Source organism: Monodelphis domestica, chromosome 4 (genome assembly GCF_027887165.1).
Source record: "Monodelphis domestica isolate mMonDom1 chromosome 4, mMonDom1.pri, whole genome shotgun sequence".
NCBI lineage: Eukaryota > Metazoa > Chordata > Mammalia > Didelphimorphia > Didelphidae > Monodelphis > Monodelphis domestica.
The window spans coordinates 205640996-205662800 of NC_077230.1; the positions used below are offsets into that span (position 1 = coordinate 205640996).

The 21805-nt window shown below is 31.7% G+C and overlaps 1 protein-coding gene across 9 annotated transcripts in view; it reads left to right on the forward strand.

The window, feature by feature from the left end:
* The window catches only part of GULP1 (GULP PTB domain containing engulfment adaptor 1), a 404571-nt gene that overhangs the window by 334846 nt on the left and 47920 nt on the right, over positions 1–21805 (forward strand). For all 9 annotated transcript variants that reach the window (XM_056794109.1, XM_056794111.1, XM_056794112.1 and 6 more), the window contains one exon: positions 19439–19576. In XM_056794109.1, the coding sequence (XP_056650087.1) occupies positions 19439–19576 (138 nt within the window). The remainder of the gene's footprint in view (positions 1–19438; positions 19577–21805) is intronic.

A 21805-nucleotide genomic window follows, 5' to 3' on the forward strand; every position in this document is an offset into this window, starting at 1 on the left:
GTATTGATCTCAAGTGAAAAATAGTCACCCAAAGACATTCTTTTGATATACTACTTATAGAAGATATTATAAAAATCAAATACAGCATAGGAGGACAATAGGATTATTAGAACTAGATTGATAATCACTTAAAAGAGATCCCATCCACACTGGACTGAGGGTGAGGGTGGGTAATGTTAGAGTGAAGTGATTGTGTATTGTTTAAATATTTATATGCCATTTCATGGACAACTCATTGAATTAATTTGTCAGTTCATATTTCTTAGATATGAACTTCACAGAGATACTTAAACAGGCGTAGAATTAGATAGGAAGAAGAGATCATTCTACCCTATATTTGGGAAATTGTTGACTTTTGATGATTTCAGAAGGCTCACTACTATAGAGAAGAATCTTTGCAACATCTAGCTTTTCCTGGGAGATTCTCCATGCTAGGAGTAGTAAACACAGGTATGTAGTCCTCAGCATTGTCAAATGTGGTGTGAACCTGATTAAAATGAAATTGGAAATAGTTAACAAAATAAATGAAAATACAATAAAACATAGTTAATAACACATTTTATAAGCAATTATATTGTGAGTCAATATGTGACCCACAGAAGACCCTTAAATATATGGTTTAGTGGCCCTTGTTTCTATTTCTATTTGACACCATGGCCCCTATGCTACAGATCATGAAACATCATCATCATAGACATACAAAAATTTCCAGTCACCCAGAGGGCAATGGAAAAGTACATGATGGCTATAAGTATCCTGTATCACTGTTGTATGCAAAGCCAAATTCTTACTTAGTTCAATCAATTCAGTATTTTTCTTGTTAAAAATCATAACAATTGAATTAAAATATTTTAATGTTTGATTAGAAAGTCATAAAAAGCTCAAAGAATTAAAAATATAAAACATAATTCTATTCCCCACACCAGGAGCTACTGAAAAAAGCACTTCACAGGCAGTTTATGCTCCAGAAAATATTTCTGTCCACCCCCTCTTCCTGCCCACAGGTCAATCCTTGTATTTGTTTTTATCTTTAAGACTGCCTTTGAAACAGTCTAATGGAATTACTTCAATAGGGGTTCTTAGAATATGTTTTTAGTAAGAGGATTATTTATTTGAACAGCCTCAAACCCTCAATGATCTGTTGCACTGTATGAGGAATGGCGAGCTGGACAAGCGTTTTACTAAGGATGACATGTGTAAGAAAAGGTAGATAGAAATAAAGGATATGTGTGACCAGAGAAGCAAGTGGTCCAGTCATGACATTAGATGAAATGCTAACAGAAAGACACCTGAGGGTGTCTATTTCCCTAAGTAAAAAAAGAGCTGGAAGAATATTCCAGGTCTTCTAAGTAGAACAGCTGTGGAGGATATGTGGCATGTTTTGAGTAAGAATCACTCAATGTGGAAGGTCTATAGAGGTGACAGTCTGTAATAGTACCAATCTCAATTAGAAGATTCCCAGATCTGTTTATCTATCTGGCCCACAGTCTTCCTCCTGTCCTTCATCACTATTTATCCATAAAACATTTTAAAATGTATGATTCATGGACATCTCAGACTCAAATTGTCTAAAACAAAACTGATTATTTTTCTCACAAATGCTCTGAGCTTACTGAGGGTCACTGTTATCCTTCAAGTCCTCATTTTTTTAAACCCCTACCTTCCATCTTGGAATCAATACTGGGTATTGGCTCCAAGTCAGAAGAGTGGTAAGGGCTAGACAATGGTTAAGTGACTTGCACAGGGTCACACAGCTGGGAAGTCTGAGGTCAGATTTGAACCTAGGACCTCCGGTCTCTAGGCCTGACTCTCAATCCACTGAGCTAACCAGCTGCCCCCTGTGTCCTCATTTTAAATGTCTGTTACACTCAGACTTCAGATTCTTAATTATTTGTGAGGTTATTTTTACATAGATAGATATCTGATCTGGAGAGCTGTGACTCCCTAGGTCCTAGCAACTTAAAATGTAAAACCAGCCCCTTTCAGGGAAGGAAGACACTGGCATAGAAACATCCAGTATAACATGCCCATTTAAAAAAAAAAGGTGCTTTTCTCAAAGCAGAATTGCAGTAATTGCAAAGAAACCTGAGATCTGAAAATTCAGAAATATTTCCATCCTAAATGTTCATATGGGCTGTGTACCAGACCTGTGGTAGAGCCTTCCAAGCATGAGCATTGGTCTGATCAACTACAGTCTCACAGTCCCACATATTGTACAGTCCCAGCATAGTGATGTCAGTTTGGTCCTCTTCAAATAAAAAGGACAACCACCGCCATCACCATCCTTCAAGTCACCCAGGTTTATAACCTTTTTTTAAAACCCATAATAAGTTTTAAAATCTTAATATGTTTCCATACAGATAATCCTAGCCTGTCTCCATGCAGTCCTATATGCCTTTAAAGGTCTCTTTCCCAATCTCCAGCTGTTACAATCCTTAATTTGCTTTAACATTTAGCCCAAATGGCACCTTGGGCAGGAAGCTGCTCTTTCTCTAGCTCCTAATTCCACCTCTTCTAAATTATTCTCCCTATGCATTCATCTTGTTTGTTCTGATTTACACATCTGGTCTCCCACATTAAAAGGCAAGCTTTGTAAGAAGAGGAACTGCTTTTGTTTTTTTCTTTGTATTGTACTTACTACAATGGCTGTTACACAGTAGACATTTAGTAATTGCTTATTGATTGGTTGTTTAGATGATAGGATAATGTTCACACACAAATGAGATCATGTATCCATTGACATGAGGAATCCAAGGTACTAAATCAAATCTTGTCAGAAAAGAGCAGAGAATTGGACCTGCAAAGATCATTTTGTCCAATATCCAAATACACCTGAATGAGAATCTACTCCATGATACATTAATTCTGCCTGATATTGATTTTGCAAAATCAGGACAGATGAGTTCCTACTAGTACTTATTAGGTGCCCTCCATATCTGGCCAAAAGTCTATCATGCTTTAAAGCCAATGTTAAAAAATCCAAATCCCATTCTCACACAATCTTTTAGCTACTTATTTGCTTACTAAATCTGCCTTTCTTTTTCAAGTCTTTCCCTTCAATTGGTAGCAATGAATAGTATACCACATGTTATTCTTGCCCAAGATTTTGTTTTAGAAATTCTTTCTTAATTCTTTGTCAATATCAATTACTTCCACATAAGTCAACAGAGAGGCTGATAATCATTTGGTTTGACTAGTCTTGGGAGTTTCTTTTTTATAACCTAGTTACATACCTTGAGAAGACAGAAGGAGACCTTCCTATCTGAGAACATCCTCTTTCTCCTCTCTATCCTCTCTACCTGCCCCACCTGGTCCACTACAAATGTTATCAATTACTACCTCACTTTTTACTTCTTTTGACCCTTTGGGATGGTCTCTTTCCTAGAAGGACCTGAAGATTCATATTGTCATTACAGTTAAATAATTGAGTCTCTTTTGATAAGAGCTATGTCTTTGTTATACTGTCACCCCATCACCTGGCCTGCCCATATTTCATATATGAATCAAAGGACATAGACTCATTAAACCATCAAAAGGCTCTTGATGCCCCAAATCCTCATCATTTGGCTCTTTACCTCTGACTCACTCTCTTCTTAACCTTTGTATATCTGCTTTCTTTGACTGATCTCTCACCTTTGCTTTATTCCCTATAATTTACCAAAGTAGGAAAAGGCACATAATCTGCACACCTTAAAACACAACAAATTCAGGACTTAGGTCCTCCTTTTTATACTTTAGATTGACTCTTTTTTGCCTTTATTTAATGAGTTTCCTGTTCCAGCAGAGGCATTTGACATTTATTCTCTTGTAATAACTACTCTACTTAGTGTACTTTTATTATATATAAGTAGAAATTAGCTTCTAGGAAGGCAAAATGGAAACTCTGTTACCCTTTCCTTGCTCCGGATCAATGATTGAGCTCTTACCTACACTTCATCATAGAATCTTTAGAACTCAAGAAAAAATGAAACAAAACTGAGTTCAGATGTCCAGGGACACATAGGAATAAATAATAGAATCAAGTCTCAAAACTAGGTCATCTAACTAAAGATGGCTTCTTTCTACTATGTAATAGTAATCTGCCCATCCTAGCCTAGAACTCTACATCAGATATATGTAATGAAAGACTAATACTCCACATGACTAATATTCCATAGCCTTTTATGTGTACTTAGGTCTTTTATTTGTATACTTATGAATTCTGCTTAAGTGGATTCTGCTAAATTCTTTGGAAATTATAAAAATGATCTTTAAAAATATTATTGTAGGACTCTCTCATATACATAGATATAAACTCTTTCCTCATCCTGTCATATATGAAGACATAATATCCCTTGGAATCATTATAAGCTCACTGCTCATTTTCCCTCCTTCTCACCAATATGCACACACTTAAAAATTATAAATTACAGGGATCCACAATTTCTTTTATATTAATATTTCCCTATAGTTGTCAATAATTTATTATTTTATCCTCTTTTTTTTTTTCAAAATACAACTTTTCTCTACTTTTTGTATAGTGACCTCCAATTATGGGTCTGTTTTCTCATTTTGATTTCTTTTTAAAATTTCAACTTTACTCCTCTAATATTGGCTTAAGATTAATGAAGTTTTTCTTTCATATTTTCATCATAACCTTCAAAAAAAGAACTATTGGTTGAGTAATAATGATGCTTGTTTGTCAAAGTTTAATATTTTTGCTTTCATTAAATAACATACTATAATTTATTTCCATTTCCAAACTACATGCTGTTTTGATGTGATAACTATTAAAGATCAGTTCCAAGTATTGATTGAAATTGCTTTTGGACAAAGAGATTCTAAACATTTTAAGAAAAGTAAACTTAAAATGAAAGATTTTTCTATTTTATTGCAAATCCTATTGCCAACTTCTTTCTGGAAAATATGGCTTTATAAAATAATTAATGTTCTAAAGCCTAAGCATTTTATTAAGATTCAACTTATTTTGATAACAAAATATTTTTGATAATTGTTACTATAGAGGAGACATTATTCTACATGCTAGCATCTTAATTATATTCCTCATAATTTTTCTAGAATGAAACAAGTTTTAGTTTAATAATGGAAATTATCTATTTAATTTCTCAATAATATTTCTGATAAAATAACTTTTCAAGCTCTCTGATTTTAATTAAATAAGCATATATTCTGATAATAATTGCCTCATTAAATATATATTTTAGTAAAATTACTATAAAATCCATTTAAATTCTTATTTTAAATTCTTATTAATGTGATCCTTTCAAAGAACAAATGAATTCAACTTTGGAGGCTTGCATGGGGTATACACCTTGTGGATCCTACTCATATTTTCCCACCTTTTTTCCATATGTTTTTGCCCAAACCTATTATTTCATTGATATCACATAGTTTATGTGTGGAAGCTCCTCTAAATGATGCAGAACAACAACTTATCTATATTTATAGTCTTTCAGAACTTGAAAGATTAAGAGTTATGAACTGAACACCACTTCTTAGTCAGGGACTTGAGTAATATCTTCCTAAGAAACTTTTTCAAGTTTATGAAATATTTACTTCTATTTTTTTCTCTGAATTCTAAGCTGCAATTTGGATAAGATTTATTTCCCAAACAGCTCTGAGATCTAGGAAACCCCATTTTCTACATTCCAAGTCTTTCTATTTCTCCACAAAGACAAGAAAGTGGGAAAAAAAGGTAGAAATAATATCTAAGCCTTAGTAGCAAGGTCATTGTCTCTGCTACCAGTTTACTCCACATTCCCTGTTTTTTCTTACATAAATTAAAAAAAAAATCAAGGCCCCTTGAGGCTTTTTGGCATTTCCTTATACATAACATATGTAAAAATATGGAGCTGTATTTGTTTTATGTGTATAGATATGTATATAGACATACATGTATGTATATGAATATTTTATGTCTCCATATGCCTTTACACACATAAAAACATAAATATATTTTAAGCACTCAGGGAATTTGTTATACTTATTTGGTTTTATTTTAATGTATATATGCATACATATTAGAATTTTAGGTAGTATGTTAAAATGTCATGTATCAAATGTATAAACATGAATTTGTTATGCTTATATATATTATAAATACGTTGTAACAGTCTAATGCTTTTTTTGTCATTTTTTCCTCATTAATGTGCTGTGTAGAGTCAACTTTTCCCATCTTATATCCATTCATCCTTGAAAGGGGTTATTAAATTCTATAAGCTTTTTAGACCTGGCATGACTCAGTTCATTTCCCCATTACTTTTCTTTGTAGAGGAAATTATAGTGTAACTACCTTAAGTTTGGCTCATTTCATAGCTAGAAAATAATAAAAATCTCAATTATTTTTTATATTTCCTTATTCATGTTTTAAGTGATTTCCTTTTAAGCTTTTGAACTAATTATAATTTACAAGAGTAACTAGGGTTGAGACATCAGCTTAATTTTTATGGAGAATTAATTAATTATGAAGAACTATAATTGATTATTATGAAGAAATAAATACTACCTAGTGTGACTTAAAGGCAAGTGATTTAACTCTTCAGCTTCAGATAACTTTATCTCTAATAAAAGAGTTGGGCTCAATGGTCTATAAGAACTTTTCCAGCTCCAAATTTTCTAGTTTTGTTATCCTGAGGATAAATATTATAATCCAAAGGAAAGAAGAAAAACAGATAATAAAAATCAGAACATATGACAATGAACCGAGAGATAAATTATTATCAAATTAAGTGAAGTGCTCATTTTTTTTTGAGAAGGCTGATAAAAGGATTAACCATTAGAACTCTTAATTTTCAAAAGAAAATCACACTCAAATTAGAAATGAAAAATACAAATTATAATAAATACAAAATTAGTTTTATTTCAGGGAACATTATGGAGAGTTCTTACAGAATTTTGAAGAAATGAATGATAATTTATGCTTTTTCAAATGTTAACACCTCATATAATTTGTTTGCAAATAATTCTCTTACACCTTTTGTTTCTGGAGATTTAATCAGCCACACCTTGTCACAACCATTGACTTTTTTTTCCCCTCTTGTCTCCTCTACTCTCTTAGGAAGTTTCTATTAGTTTAAAGTTGGGAATATAGTTCCAGTAGTTCAGAGCCTTCAGTTAGGAAAACACCTAACATTTTCTTAAGAGTTTTGGCTCTCTGCCTTAAATTAAATTTACAATTATCTCTGACTGAATCCTGGCCTCTTTCTGTTTAAGGAAAAAATGTCAGTTTCCGAGATGCACTATGTTAGAAGAATTGAGTAAAACTCATTATAGTGTCTGTTAATGGATAAGTAGAGAAAGCTGGAGAAAGAGCAATAGTTTCTAGAAAATTCAATGCTTGAAAGGTGTATATTATTGGTGGCTAAATCTTCTCAGCTCCCTTTAGGGTCCTATGCCCTGCTTCTGTCTCACTGTCTGAGACATGACTCAGCCACCTTTTGGTTTCACCTTTCAATATTCCTTATAGTCATCAATTTTCTCTAGCTCAGGCTGTGAAATCCTGGAAAAGCCATATGGAAACTGACCCCCATAGCTGCTATTCCTGTTGCTTAGATACTTTCTTTGCCTAAAAATTCTTCCTGTCCATGAAAACACTTTACCTCCAGTTTTGATCCCAGAATAGCTTCCTGAGAAGCTAGGCAGCAGAGTGGATAGAAGACTAGCCCTGGAATCAAAAAGGCTTATCTTCCTGATTCAATGATCTCAGTCACCTACTAACTGTTGGACTCTGGGATGGTTAGTTTGCCTCAGTTTCCTCATCTGAAAAAAGACCTGGAAAAGGAAATGGAAAACCACTCTAGTATCTCTGCCAACAAAACCCCAAATGGGGCAATGAAGGATCAGATATGACTGAAAACAATTAAACAACACAAGATTTCCTAGGAAGAAATAGAACTCCCATGATCTTTAGTACAATTATCAATCTCAAGAAAAAAGAAAATACTATGCAGAAGGCTTCACAGATAAATATTAGTAAACTAGCAAAAACAAATTCATATTGATTATTTCTAAACATAGAAAATGCAATCCAACAAAGATATATAGAATAAATATATAATGTTAACCCATGTTTTTAATGAAAAATACGTTACAAAAATTACCACCTATGAATGATTTATATGAAATGTTTAAGGCTAGCTGCATTTATAAAAAAACTCAACATTTGCATAATATTAAGACAACTTATAAAAATTGGCAGATATAAATGTCTTTTGAAAAAAGACTATCAATTTTTTGAATATACACTTAAAAGAAGAATAGTCATTTTTTAAATCAAAGAAATTAAAAGTACCACTTGAAGCCTTGACTTTGTTTAATATGGGATAGAGAAAAGCTTAAAGCATTCCCACTAAAAGCAAGTAGAAAGCAGAGGACTACTTTCTCATCACTTTTTTTTTACAAGATATCAAGAATACTAGCAAATACAAGGAGGTAGGAAAGAAATGCAACTAACCCCATTCAAAAAGCAGCAATTTTACGCAAATATGCTATGTAGCTATATAAATGCTATAAAAGGTGATGAACAAAAAAAAAAAAGCAAAAATAGTCCACTGCTTTCAAAGGGTTTATATTTTACTAAGGGATTATAACATATAAACATAAACTCTTTTTAAACCTTTCCTTTTATCCCAAGGAATTAGCATAATGCCTGGCATATAGAAAATATTTTAATAAATGCATTTTAATTCATCATTTGAGTAAAATATACATATTGAAAATTTGAGTATTGAAAAAGCTTGAATTTTAAAAAATGAAGATCAGAAAAGCTTCAAATAAAGGTGGAATATGAACTAAAGAAGTAGATGTAGAAGAGAGTGGACTTTGGACATGAACAGTAGCATTTGCAAAGCTATGGAAGCTGGACCTGAACTATCAATTTTGTGAAGAGTCAGTGGTATTCTTTAGCTGTAAACTATGTAAAGGGGAAAGGTAAAATAAGTCGAGGAATTTAGCTAGAGACCAAATCACAAAGCAGTTTAAGATGAATCTGGTGAGTTGATTTTTGAACAGAGGAATGAAATGATCAGATTTGTACTTATGGCATCTTTGTGGAGGTTAAATTAGAGAAGGGAAAGATTGGGAATTGGGAGTTAAATTAGGAGGCACTCACAGTAGTACACAAGAAGTGATGAGGATCTTAAGGTTAGGGCTCCTTTCAAATTAAAGATAGGGATGATAATGAACAAATACATTCTTACATTAGAATAAGACTTGGGAACAGATGAGATTAGACAAGCAGTGAAAGAGTGAAGAGTTCAGGACAAATGTGATGTTACAAATTAATACTGGAAATGAACTGTATCATTGCCTTGATCTTGTTTATCAAAAAAAATAGACAACTAAATTAGACAGTGAATTCAAGAAATATATATGATATGTAACTAAACCACAGAAATCAAAATTATATTATAACATACTTTCATAGTGCTATTAGACTTATAAACTATCAATAAAGCCCAAATAAATAATGTAGAATAGAACCCCACTTATAACAACAAAATAAATTTAAAAGTTAACTTTTCATGGGATCATAAATATAGTGTAAACATGTCTTGACAGAATTAAATGAAGATCTAAGTAATGAGGATAATCATTGTTTATGAATGAGTCATATTAAAGAAATGAACACTTTCCAAAATAATTTGTAGTTTTAGTGCAGTTCTAATAAAACATCAGATAAAGCTGAATATTAAAGTCAAACCAAAATTTACTTATAAAAGGCAAACTGGACTAAAAAGCAGATGAGTAGATTTATATTTTTTTCTAAACCTTACAACATATTATGACACATTAATCATTTAAAAGCATCTAGTACTGGGCCTCCCAAAAAAGAAAGAAAGAAAAGTAAAGAGAACCATAGCAATGCCAGAACCAAATTTGTTCAAGAGTATTTGTTCAGTCTATATAAAATACAAACTGGAGAAAGTTTTATCAGTGGCAGCATATTGTTGAGAAACTGAATTACAGCATGACATAAAGCTGATCTTGTCAACATGTTGATCCATACTTTAGATCTATTACACCATTGCCCAGGGATTTTCTAACATCAGTGCAGACCACAAGGCAGTCAGTGAGGTCTTTTCATCCTATGCCATTCAGGATCTGCTTACTTTGAAGGAAGTCATGTTCTAACTCTTACAATTTTACAGGCACCTTTGCAGCAAGAGGTTGTCTTTCTGTTATTTTTTATTTACACTCTACTTCTTTTTAGATGATACATACCCTGAGTCAGTGATGATCCCTCAAATAGAAAGAGATACCTACTGGCCATATAGTAACTAAAAAACCACCAACTGACATTATCAATGTTGTATTGTGTCTTTATTAATTCTGATAAACATTTCCCAATTATATTTTATCTCAGTTTATGTTTGACAGCTCTGGCCTGTAAAATATATCTACATCACCTTTTGTATACATCATTGGTAATATGCTATAACCTGCTTTATGACCATCATTTACTTCTCTGTTGCCTTTGGGGAAACCCACTATTTTCAACACATTCTAGCCACAATGTTTTGCCCCTTTCAGTTCTGGACCCACCTCATTGTCTGTCTGAAGTGCCTATTTTAGATATATAAGCTAGTCTATACACTTAATGGAAAACATGGCTATTCAATTAAAAATATCTGGAAAATACATATTTTTACCCATTTGCTTTTTCTCCATGTTGATTTTAGGCCAGTCTTTTAAAAATTTTTTTTCTCCTGGTCCTTTAAGCCTATCCTTAAAAAATGTAATATTTTATATTCCCCAATTAAATAGGGGGAAATATTTCATTAAACAATTTTAACATTAGTTTTCTAAAATTTCAAGTTTCAAATTCTCTCTTTCATTCTCCCCTCCCCGAGACAGTAAGAATTTGATATAGATTATAGATGTAGCATCATGTAAGCATATTTCCATATTGATTATGTTGTGGATGAAGATTCATATGCACATATATATAAAAATGAATAAAATAAAGTGAAAAATAGTTTCTTCAATCTATGACATTTTTGTTAAGAATCCTTTGAAAGTGTCTTGTGAATCACTACTGCTGAGAGTAGCTAAATCATGGTCGATCATTAAACAATATTGCCGTTACAATGTAAAATATTCTGATTCTGCTTGCTTCGCTTTGCATAAGTTTATTTGTCTTTCCAGATTTTTCTGTAATCATCCTGATTGTAATTTCCTACAACACAGTAGTATTCTATTATAATCTATATGCCAGTCAGTGTTAAAAATCACTATAAAAATTTCTAAAACTGAACATAGACATGCAGAAAATAACCATGAAAATATGGAAAGAAAATGCACATGAAGGCTTTCACAAGCAACTTTTATTTTCATGTATACCACACACACACATATATAGTAAGATATAGTCAATTATATACTGTAATATATAATCAATAGAAGAATTGTCTGCATTTGTAGTTTGTTAATTACCAAATAAAAAGGACTTAGTAATGAATTAAAGGCTCTTTTCCAATAAAGAATCTTCTGCAATTCGTTAATACCATTTATAGTATTTTGATAGATATAACTATCAAGATAATATTCATCAATGACTCTATATTTATTAATATTGAGTGAGGTATACTGGGGCAGCTGGGTAGCTCAGTGGATTGAAAGCCAGGCCTAGAGATGGGAGGTCCTAGGTTCAAATCTGGCCTCAGACACTTCCCAGCTTTGTGACCCTGGGCAAGTCACTTGACCCCCATTGCCTAGCCCTTACCACTCTTCTGCTTCTGCCTTGGAACCAATACACAGTATTGACTCCAAAATGGAAGGAAAGGGTTTATAAAATATATATATATATATATATATATATATATATATTGAGTGAGGTATAAAACATGCCCACCATCTTAATTTTTAAGAGAGTAGAATTCAAATGGAAAAGGAATTCATTACAGACAGTAAGTTTTCTAGATGCTCCAGTTTTCAAACACGAGTTTGTTGATTGAATTAAAATGAATGGCATCACAAGGTCTTCAAAAGGAAATTTGCCTCCTACTATATTAAAAAAAATTCACCTTGATGGTAGAATTGAACTTAAAAAAAAAAACTTACCTTTTGTCTTAGAATCAATCCTAATTATTGGTCCCAACGCAGAAAATTAGTAAGGGCTAGGTATTTGAAGTTAAGTGACTTGCCCAGGGTCACATAGCTCAGAAATGTGTGAGGTCAGACTTGAACCCTGAACCTTCTATTTCCAGACCTGGTTCTCTATCCAATGAGCCATCTAGCTGCCTTTAGAATTGAAAACGTTGCAAAATGAATCATAAAAGCAGAAGAAAAGTGAATGATAATTTTTCCCAGTTGTGGAAAATTAAAAGAAAGAATAAATTTGAGGGAAAAGTTCAATAAATATAATTATATGAATATTTTAAAATAATTTATAACTAAATAATATAATAAAATAGATCAGGGAAATATTTGGGTAAATATAACAAATATAAAATTAACACTGAAAATACACAGTAAGGGCGTTTCTATAAATGTTCCAGGGTAACATTATTTCATAATTGATATCAACATTGCCTATATGGTCAAAAACTTATAAAATAGTATATAGAAATGATCACTTTAAATAGTTTAAATTTCTTAGTAATGAAGTAAATATACAGTAAAATGACCTATGATAATAACCTCTAACTACCAGTTTAATAAAAGTGAATTTATTTACTTAAACTTATTTGTCAAAGAAATAAAAGTGGAGGGGGGGGGGAGAGAATTAGTAGAATATAGCTCCAATTACACATTTCTGTTGAAACTGCAAATTGATAGAATATTTTTGACATTAGTTGACTATACAATCTAATGATTAAAAAATAATCCCATCCTTTCCATCCTTCGCTCTAATAATTCCCTTTAAAATATGCCTTTAAAATTATATTGTAAAAATGAAAAATTGGTATCTTTTGAAATGTTGACTAAGATTTGCACTCAGTATCAATAGAATACATAAATATGCAGATCTTGAATTATTAAAGTATATTCCAAATGTATTAATTTTACATTAACTAAAATTAAAAAACATAAAGAAACAAAAGTACATAATATCTAAATCTTAAGCAGTCAGAGAATGGCTAAGCGGTCTGAAATATAGTAATGTAATAGAATAATGTAAATAAGGATGATTAAATATTTTAATATAAAGAAATATATAAACACAAAATAACGTGAAAAAACTAGAAATAAAGGATCAATGTAAAATTGACTATATATAAGGAGTATAAACACAAATTTGGTCCTAATTTTCATTCAGTTCTACAGATATTAAGATATATAACTGTGTTTCAAGCATTGGGTGAAGAGAGAATTGAGTTCTCTTTGTTTATTTTTAATGTAATCAATCAGCAACCTATAATTTAATCAATCCAGAATTTGAAGTGCTCCTTCTTAGCACTTGGTAGGTCACTAGTCAAGAGAGTTCACAAGTCACTTACTAGAAAGGCCACAAGCACTGCCCCCCTCTCCCCTTTTGGGCAATGCTAGGCAAATTGGGAAATTGTGATTGGTTCTCTTCAAGTGGGAAAGAGACAGGAAGTAATGTGGAAAAAGGACTATAAAAGGTGAGACCCAGAAGATTGAGGGATATTGCTTTCTTGGTTCTTCAGTAAGGACATTCTCTCTCTCGGTTGATGGTAAACTCTTTTCAGCATGAGCTCCAGTGAGATTCTTGGTGTTCTTAGCCTCATGCGCACTGAAGGTTCTTGGTAGACTTTTCAGCATCTCCTGGCTCTTTGGATTTTAGCTTCTTACTTAGGACTTTGAATTCTGGTGAGACTTCCCTTCAGACCCACATTTGAGGTCTGGAGGCATTAAGATTAGGATTTAGGATATTTGTAGCTAGGTGATTTTTTCTACCTCTTTCCTATATTTCCCACTTTAATATCTCTACCTTGTTTTCAATAAAAGCTAGTTAGTCATTTCAACTGGAGAAGTTAATTACTTTTATAAACTGTGAACACAGTCTTATATTTTTTTAACTCTTATATTTGTCAAAACAATTTAATTTTTACAATTGAATGAATAAAAGCATTTAAATAAAAAAACATTTATTAGGCATTTACTATGTACTGGTACTGTGCTAAACCCTGGAGATACAAATACAAAAGCAAGACATTTTCTGCATTTAGCTAGGAATTCCAATAGGGGAAAACAACACAAACACAGAGCTGTATCCTTAAAAATGTTTGGGTCTGAAAAATGGAAATTGTGAGAATGAGTGGAATCATAATAGTGGAAATAGATAAATCCTTTCTAAAAACAATGGAAGTGTTCATTCAATAATGGTTCTTAAGGGAAGAAATAGAAAGGTGGTTAGAGGTAGGAGGGTGATGAGACATGTGCCCATGGCAGTTTGTATGACAAGAAAATCTTCAAGGTGGATAATTGAATGAAATGTGAAGAATGGCCACATTCTTCTAGAGGAATAGAATGGAAAAAAAAAAAGGCATACTAACCCTATTGTAATGTGGTAAAATTATAATACCCCTGTTTTAAAGAAAATATGCATTCAGAAGTTACTGTGAGTAATAAGAACAATAAGAGATCCTGGCAAAGAAATCTGAAGTAGCATAAAAAATTGAATAGGGGACAAAGAGAAGAATTGTTAGGATTGCTATATATGTGCAAATAACAAATGAATATTATATACGTCTAAGGATTTTTAGATGTTACTGTAAGTTTAGCTGTTTGGGAGTTCTTCAGTTGTTTTTAAAGGTAAGCTTATAACAAATTTCATATTCAAAAATATTATTAAACTCTACTAGCAACAAAAAATTCCTGAGTCCAAAGGGATCTATCATACCAATAGAAATTGATTTTATTCCTTCTTAGAAACCAGTTGTGATGGCACATTCTTCTAATCCCTGTTACCAGAGGAAGCCTGTTGGAATATCAGTATTAACATTTCCTGAAGCTCCTAACCATTATTTCTAGTTCTGCTCTCTTGGGCCTACCAAACCAATACCAATTACTCTAATAAATGATGGTGCTTTAAATACTTTAAATGAAACATCAAGCCTCAATAGATCCAACTCTTCTTTTCTTCAATTTCAGGACTTGAAATAGATTCTATCTTGTCAAGGTCTTTCAGAAATTTGGAGACTCTCATTCAAAATAATAACTATTCCTCTTCAATTTATATCATCTCCAAATTTGATAAATATGCCGCCAATATAGTTTTGTGCAAATCACTGAGAAAAAGTTTGAACGTAACCAAGGATAGGCACCTCAGTTATTTTACAAGACATTTTATTCTAGTTTCACATTAATCATTCCTTTGAGTCTACTCATTGGACCAGTTGCAATTAATTAACCTGTACTTTTAGCCAGTCTCCATCTTGTCCTAAAAGATATTTCTGAGATATTTAGAAAATGCCTTATATGGGAGAGCCACAGCATAGATAATTCAAATATTTTTCTAATCCAATTATCAATGACTATATCAATAATTTTATACTTGCTATAAATGAGGTTCAGCTAGCAGAATTGTTTTCATTAGATAAGTATAATCAATTAATGTTACTTAATCCAGTATTTACTTAAAGTGAATGTTGCAACCAATCCAAGAAACCTGATTGTGTTAGTGGACTCAGATTATAGAACACAGACCTAAAAACAAAATGAAAATTTATGTTCTATTATGTATAATATATATTCAAATAATTTCTATGTGGAAACTTATGCCATACATTGTGCATACAGAATATCATCCTTTTCCTATTTGCCTATTAAAAAAAATCCCTTACATCTCTCAAGACTCAGTTACAATTTTCCCTCTTTCAGAAGTTTTTTCCTACCATTCCAGGGCAAACTTGTATCTTCTGTGAATGCTAATTTTTATGTCACTATCTTGGCACATAGCTCTTACTGTCATATGATGTTAATTCCCATATAATGGCAGTCTTCTAAATCATGCCACCATGACAGTGAGTTGCTTGAGGCCATGGGAACATTTGTAACTTTTTTTGGGGTAATATTCAGTGCCTAGAATAACCCTGAATATACACAATAGGCTTTCACTATATATTTGTTTTAAATGGATTGATTTTGCACACTATTGCACACTTAAATGATTAAGTGTGATGTTTACACCTTTGGTGATTAGATCTAAAACTGGGCAGATCTCCATACTCAACTTTTAAGTAGTGTGTTTACACTTTTGATGATTAAATCTAAAAAATAGGTAGGGGTTACAATTTTAATCTTAATAATGAGGGGAGAGTTAATTTTAATCTTCACAATTTCTATATCTGAATGTGATAGTGCTAAACTAGCTAATAATATAATGTTTTTGTTTCAATTTTTATATGCAGTGATTGTTAACTTGATCAGGGAAACTATCTGAAAATGAAGATAAAATGAAATAATCCATGTAAAAAGTTTTAAAAATCATAAAGCCTCATACCAATTATAGAATCCCAGAATCTTTATAAGGCAAAAATGTTAGACATGCTGCTTACAGGCTTAATATAGCCCACAATATTCCTAGTATGCCTTGTAGTGTATTAAAATATTTGGAAACAAAATAAATAAAATATGATAAAATATTAGTAATTTTAAAATGTGTTTTTCTAAGTCAATATGCAACCCATAGTGATTCTTCTGTATATTTTGGTGGCCTCCATTTATATTTGATTTTGATACACCATTGTGATTAGATACCTTGATGTCTACCCAAATGATATCTCAACAAGATTTTTTTCTTGGCTATGAAGCTGACAAATTTTTTCATGAAGACATCTAGTTAAAGGAAATTAATTACCTCATTAATCAGCCTATTAAAAGCTTTTCAGAGGTCTAATTTTTAAGAATTAATATTAATCTAATAACAAATCTAATCCCTTGTTCACATGAAAGCCAGGATTGCTAATTTAAAAATTATTACTAATATCCTTCTCCAAAGATCTCCTCTATTGTTTCATTACAGCAAAGAGATAATTTTAGGTTCCTCAGGGTCATGGAAAAGGAAATCAATCTCTGAAAGATCCTCATCACCCCTCAAAGAAGAAAGGCTTCATAGATCCTCTAAGTAAGGAACTTTTTCCCCCCGCTATGGACTAATGATGTAGCTGAGTTCAAAGAGACTGGGACATCCTCATTTTTTTGTTTTGTTTTGTTTTGTTTTTTGGCTTAGCAACTTTCCAAAGACCATCTGCTAAGTTACAAAGGAATGTTAATGGTATACTTACACAAGCAGAATCTCATATTCTTGAATATGAGTATGGAATATTTCAGGATAGTTGAGTGAAGAATATGAAGAGATTTCCTAATTACCCAACTCCAAAATAAAACTATTCCATGAAATTTTGTTATTTTCTTTGAAATAAAACCCCCAAACATTAAGCACATGTTTTTAGAAACAAAGAAATATAATTTAAAACTGAATGTATAGACATATGTCTTAGAAAATATCTTACATGTATATTTCTGTATGTCTATAAATACATATAGACTATCTTTATCATATGCCATATTAGATTTCCCATGCTTCTATTTAAACTCTTATTGATAATCATTAAGAACTTATGGTAAATAGGAAATATCCAAATTTTTAGTTGAATAAGAAGTTATTTTTCAATATTATACATCATATTGAGGAAATATGACATAAGGATATCCTTGGAGGCAGGAAGACCTTGGTTAAATTGTTGTCTCTTATAAATTGTAGCTGGTATGACTCTTGGTAAGTCACTTAAACCCTCTTAATCTAGGCAACTTCTTAAGACTGATTGAATTCTTCATCAGCATCAATGGAGAGAATCTCAACACCAGGAATTTACTGCACAAATAAAATCATAGCCCTGAACCTGTTGAAAAAAAAAAGATAAAAGGATAATACATCTAACTTCTCCAGATTCTTTAAATTCCATTAAACTGTCAATGAAAACATAAAAAATGACAAAAATCAATTAGTAAATGAAATCATAGAAAAATATTTTGCCAAATTATTAAATGATCATTTTGAATATCAAGCCACCAGAGACTCTGTGTTCTCTGCGTCTTCTCTTATCTCCATCACCTTCCCTACCCCAACCCAAACACCTAAAAAGTATTTTGCTAGGATCACTCGTATTTATTTTTTATATTTTTATACTTCTTTTAATTTCTTTTCTTTTTTCATCCATTTTTCAGCAAGTTAAAAATATCAGTCTTACATAACATGCCACTTCCCCTGTACCCCCTACCATACCCAATTATACAGTAAAGAAAATTGGAATCAAAAGAATCAAGTTTTATCCTGGCACTTTAAGAAAAAGAAATTGTTGTGTCTGCTTTTCCTGACAAAAAAATTCAAAAGAAGTAGCTTGGTTCGTGGTACTAAGAAAAAAATCGACAATGAATTTTAAGAGCTCATCTTTAATTGTGCTCTAAATCTAAATATAGACCCTAATTTCACAATGGTTAAATAAATTACAGAAAATATGAGATACTTGAATTGGATATGAAAACATCTGTCTTCTCTAGTTAACTTCAAATACAAGGGGAAAATCTAAGATCAATTTTAAATTTTGTGGCTCAGTATATATGTACATTTTTAAAAGTTCAGTAAAAATAGTACTGCTTTGGGTGAGTTTTATAATTCTCTATAGGAAAAAATAGAAGGAATATTAAAATTATAAAGTACTATATAAAATACAACTGTCAATTTACCATATGATTTATATAGATTATATCTTGTTACTATATTGTGGTGTTATATTATAAGATCTATCAAAATTACACAAATGAATGCATTTTAATATTATTGGCATGTTCTTCTGCCTTATATTTTTTTCTTCAGAATTTTCTTCAGAATTCAGGGCAATACATCAAGCATTAATTAACTTCCCACGATAGGCAGAACATCTTTCAAGACTGTGGGGGTTCTACAAATTTAAATTGTCAACTTCCTTTGTGGATCTTAAAAGGTTCCTGGTTATTACACACACACACACACACACACACACACACACACACACACACACACACACGAGTAATTATATTTTAAAGGAATAATAATACTTGATGAAATGCATGAGAGAAAAAGATCATTATCTGTTGATTGGAAGCATCAGAGAAAGGAAGGATTTCCTGGACAAGGTCTTATTTAAATTGACATGTAGGAGTTTAATAGATGGAGGATGCATAAAGAGATCATTCTAGATGTATAAGCCAGCATGAGCAAAGATGCTAAAAGAAGAAATCAAAAAGTTTATCTGAGGAATAGTGAATTTTTCACTTCATTAGAATTTCCTATTCAGATATCCTCTATCTACCAGAAAGTCCATTCTCATTGCATGTTTCTTTCAAATTCTGGTGTCCATAATGCTCCAAACTTAAGAGTTAAGCATTCTATTTTGCAAGTGACCAAACATGACCATTAGAAATTAAAAGGAATTATATAGTAATTGAAAAAATGCTTACCAAACCTGTTCATTTCTATATGTGTTCACAGGAAGTCCAGCACAATTGCCAGCTTCATAGGATATCATTTTGTGCAGATGATAAAACTGACAAGAGGATATTTACTTTCATATGCAAAGATTCTGAGTCAAATAAACATTTGTGCTATGTATTTGACAGCGAAAAGTGTGTAAGTATGACATGTTTTAGGATAGTTTTTACATTTTATGAATACAGGAATTGTCTTAACCCTAAAAGTATTAAAAATATTTGAAAGAATAAGAGCTGACGATACTTACTTGCACTAAAGATTCATTACATCATGAGAATATTCAGCAAAATCCCTCGCTTAACAAAATTATTATGTTGACATACGAACAGACAAATTTACTTTATCTGAGAATTATGCTTATGCTACATTTTTATATTAATTTAGTAGGGAGCTAAGGCATGTTTTAATTTCATTTTATAGACGTTAAATTTTGACAATTTCTTATATTTTCTAAATGGCAAGGTGCATTATTGAGATGTAGCACATTTTATTTCATGATTTTCAAAATATGAGACTTCAGGGAAAGATCTGAAATGTTGCCTTGAGGCAAAACTAATGATTCATAACTATGATTACTTTCATTTTAATGACCTCACATATGATTGACTATATAAATACAAAATGATACACATAACTACATACTGTTCATAGACACTTAATGCTTAAACCATAAGTAATGTTCATAGGGAAGAAATACATAGAAAATTACTGAATCAGGTACTATGATGGATAATTATTTGCTGTCTAATCTTGTGCCCTGATATCAGAGGTAGGTACAATGGAGGTTTTTTTTTCACATTTAAAACATTTTAATAAAAGATTTTTACATAAGTTTTCCAAAGTTATATGATCCATGTTGTTTCCCTCCCTTCTTCCTTTCCCCCTCCCAGAAACAATGAGCAATTTAATCTGGGTTATACAAGTGTTGTCATACAAAACACATTTCCATATTATTTATTTTATAAGTGAATAACCTTATAAAATAAAATATATACTCAGACAAACAAGTAATAAATCATATATTTTCAAGTGCATTTCTATACCAGAGTTGGATAACATTCTTTTTCATAAGTCCCTTAGAATTGTCCTGGATCATTTATTGCTGTTAGTAGCAAAATCAATCATATTTGATTGTTCCACAATATTGCTGTTATTGTATACAATGTTCTCTTATTTCTGCTTATTTCATTCTGTATCAGTTCATGTAGATATTTCCAGCTCTTTCAGAAACCATCCTGTTCATGTTATTCCTTATAACACACTATCATATACCATAATTTGTTCGTCTGTTTCTCAATTGAGGGACATCCTTTTAGTTTCCAATTCTTTGAAACCACAAAAAGAGCAGCTATAAATATTTTTGTACTAATAGATTCTTTCCCATTTTAAAAGAAAGTTTTGACTGAACCTAAATTCTTCCTGAAAAAATATAAGTAGTTCATTTCAAATATCATTACTTTTAACCACTAAATGTGTTAATAAAGGCAGAACATCTAATATAGCATAATTAAATTAGGCATTAATAAAACCCGATTAATTTGATTGTTTGTTATTCTTAGCTACTGCCAACATTATCTATGGATTGATATTCACCATAGTTCCATTTTTGTCAAGTACTGTGAAGTTCACAAAACACAAAAAAGAGCTTTTCAGTGTCCTTAAAATAGTCATTGATCTAAAATAGGCAAACCAAATCAATCGCATTTGGATTCAAAGAGTAGATAGATGTTTAGTCTTGCTTTGATTTATGTATTTATTTTAATTTTGTAACTGTACTTAGTTTTGGGAGGAAGGGAAATTGACAAATGGTGACAGAGAGACAGTTAAACTTTTTTACTGAATTAGAAAATAAAACCATAACAAAGTTCATTTGGAAGAACAAAAGATCAAGGATATTGAGGGAAATCATGAAAAAAGATGCGAAGAAAGGAGGCCTTGCAGTCCCATATCTCAAAGTATACTATAAAGCAGTGGTCATCAAAACAATTTGGTACTGGCTAAGAGACAGAAAGGAGGATCAGTGGAATAGACTTGGGGTAAGTGACCTCAGCAAGACAGTCTATGATAAGCCCAAAGATCCCAGCTTTGGGGACCAAAATCCACTATTTGATGAAAACTACTGGGAAAATTGGCAGACAGTATGGGAGAGATTAGGTTTGGATCAACATCTCACACCCAAACCAACTTAATCTCAGAATGGGTGAATGACCTGAATATAAAGAAGGAAACTGTAAGCAAATTAGGTGAACACAGAATAATATACATGTCAGATCTTTGGGAAAGGAAAGACTTTAAAACCAAGCAAGAGCTAGAAAAAAACCACAAAATGTAAAATCAATAATTTTGATTATATCAAATTAAAAAAGT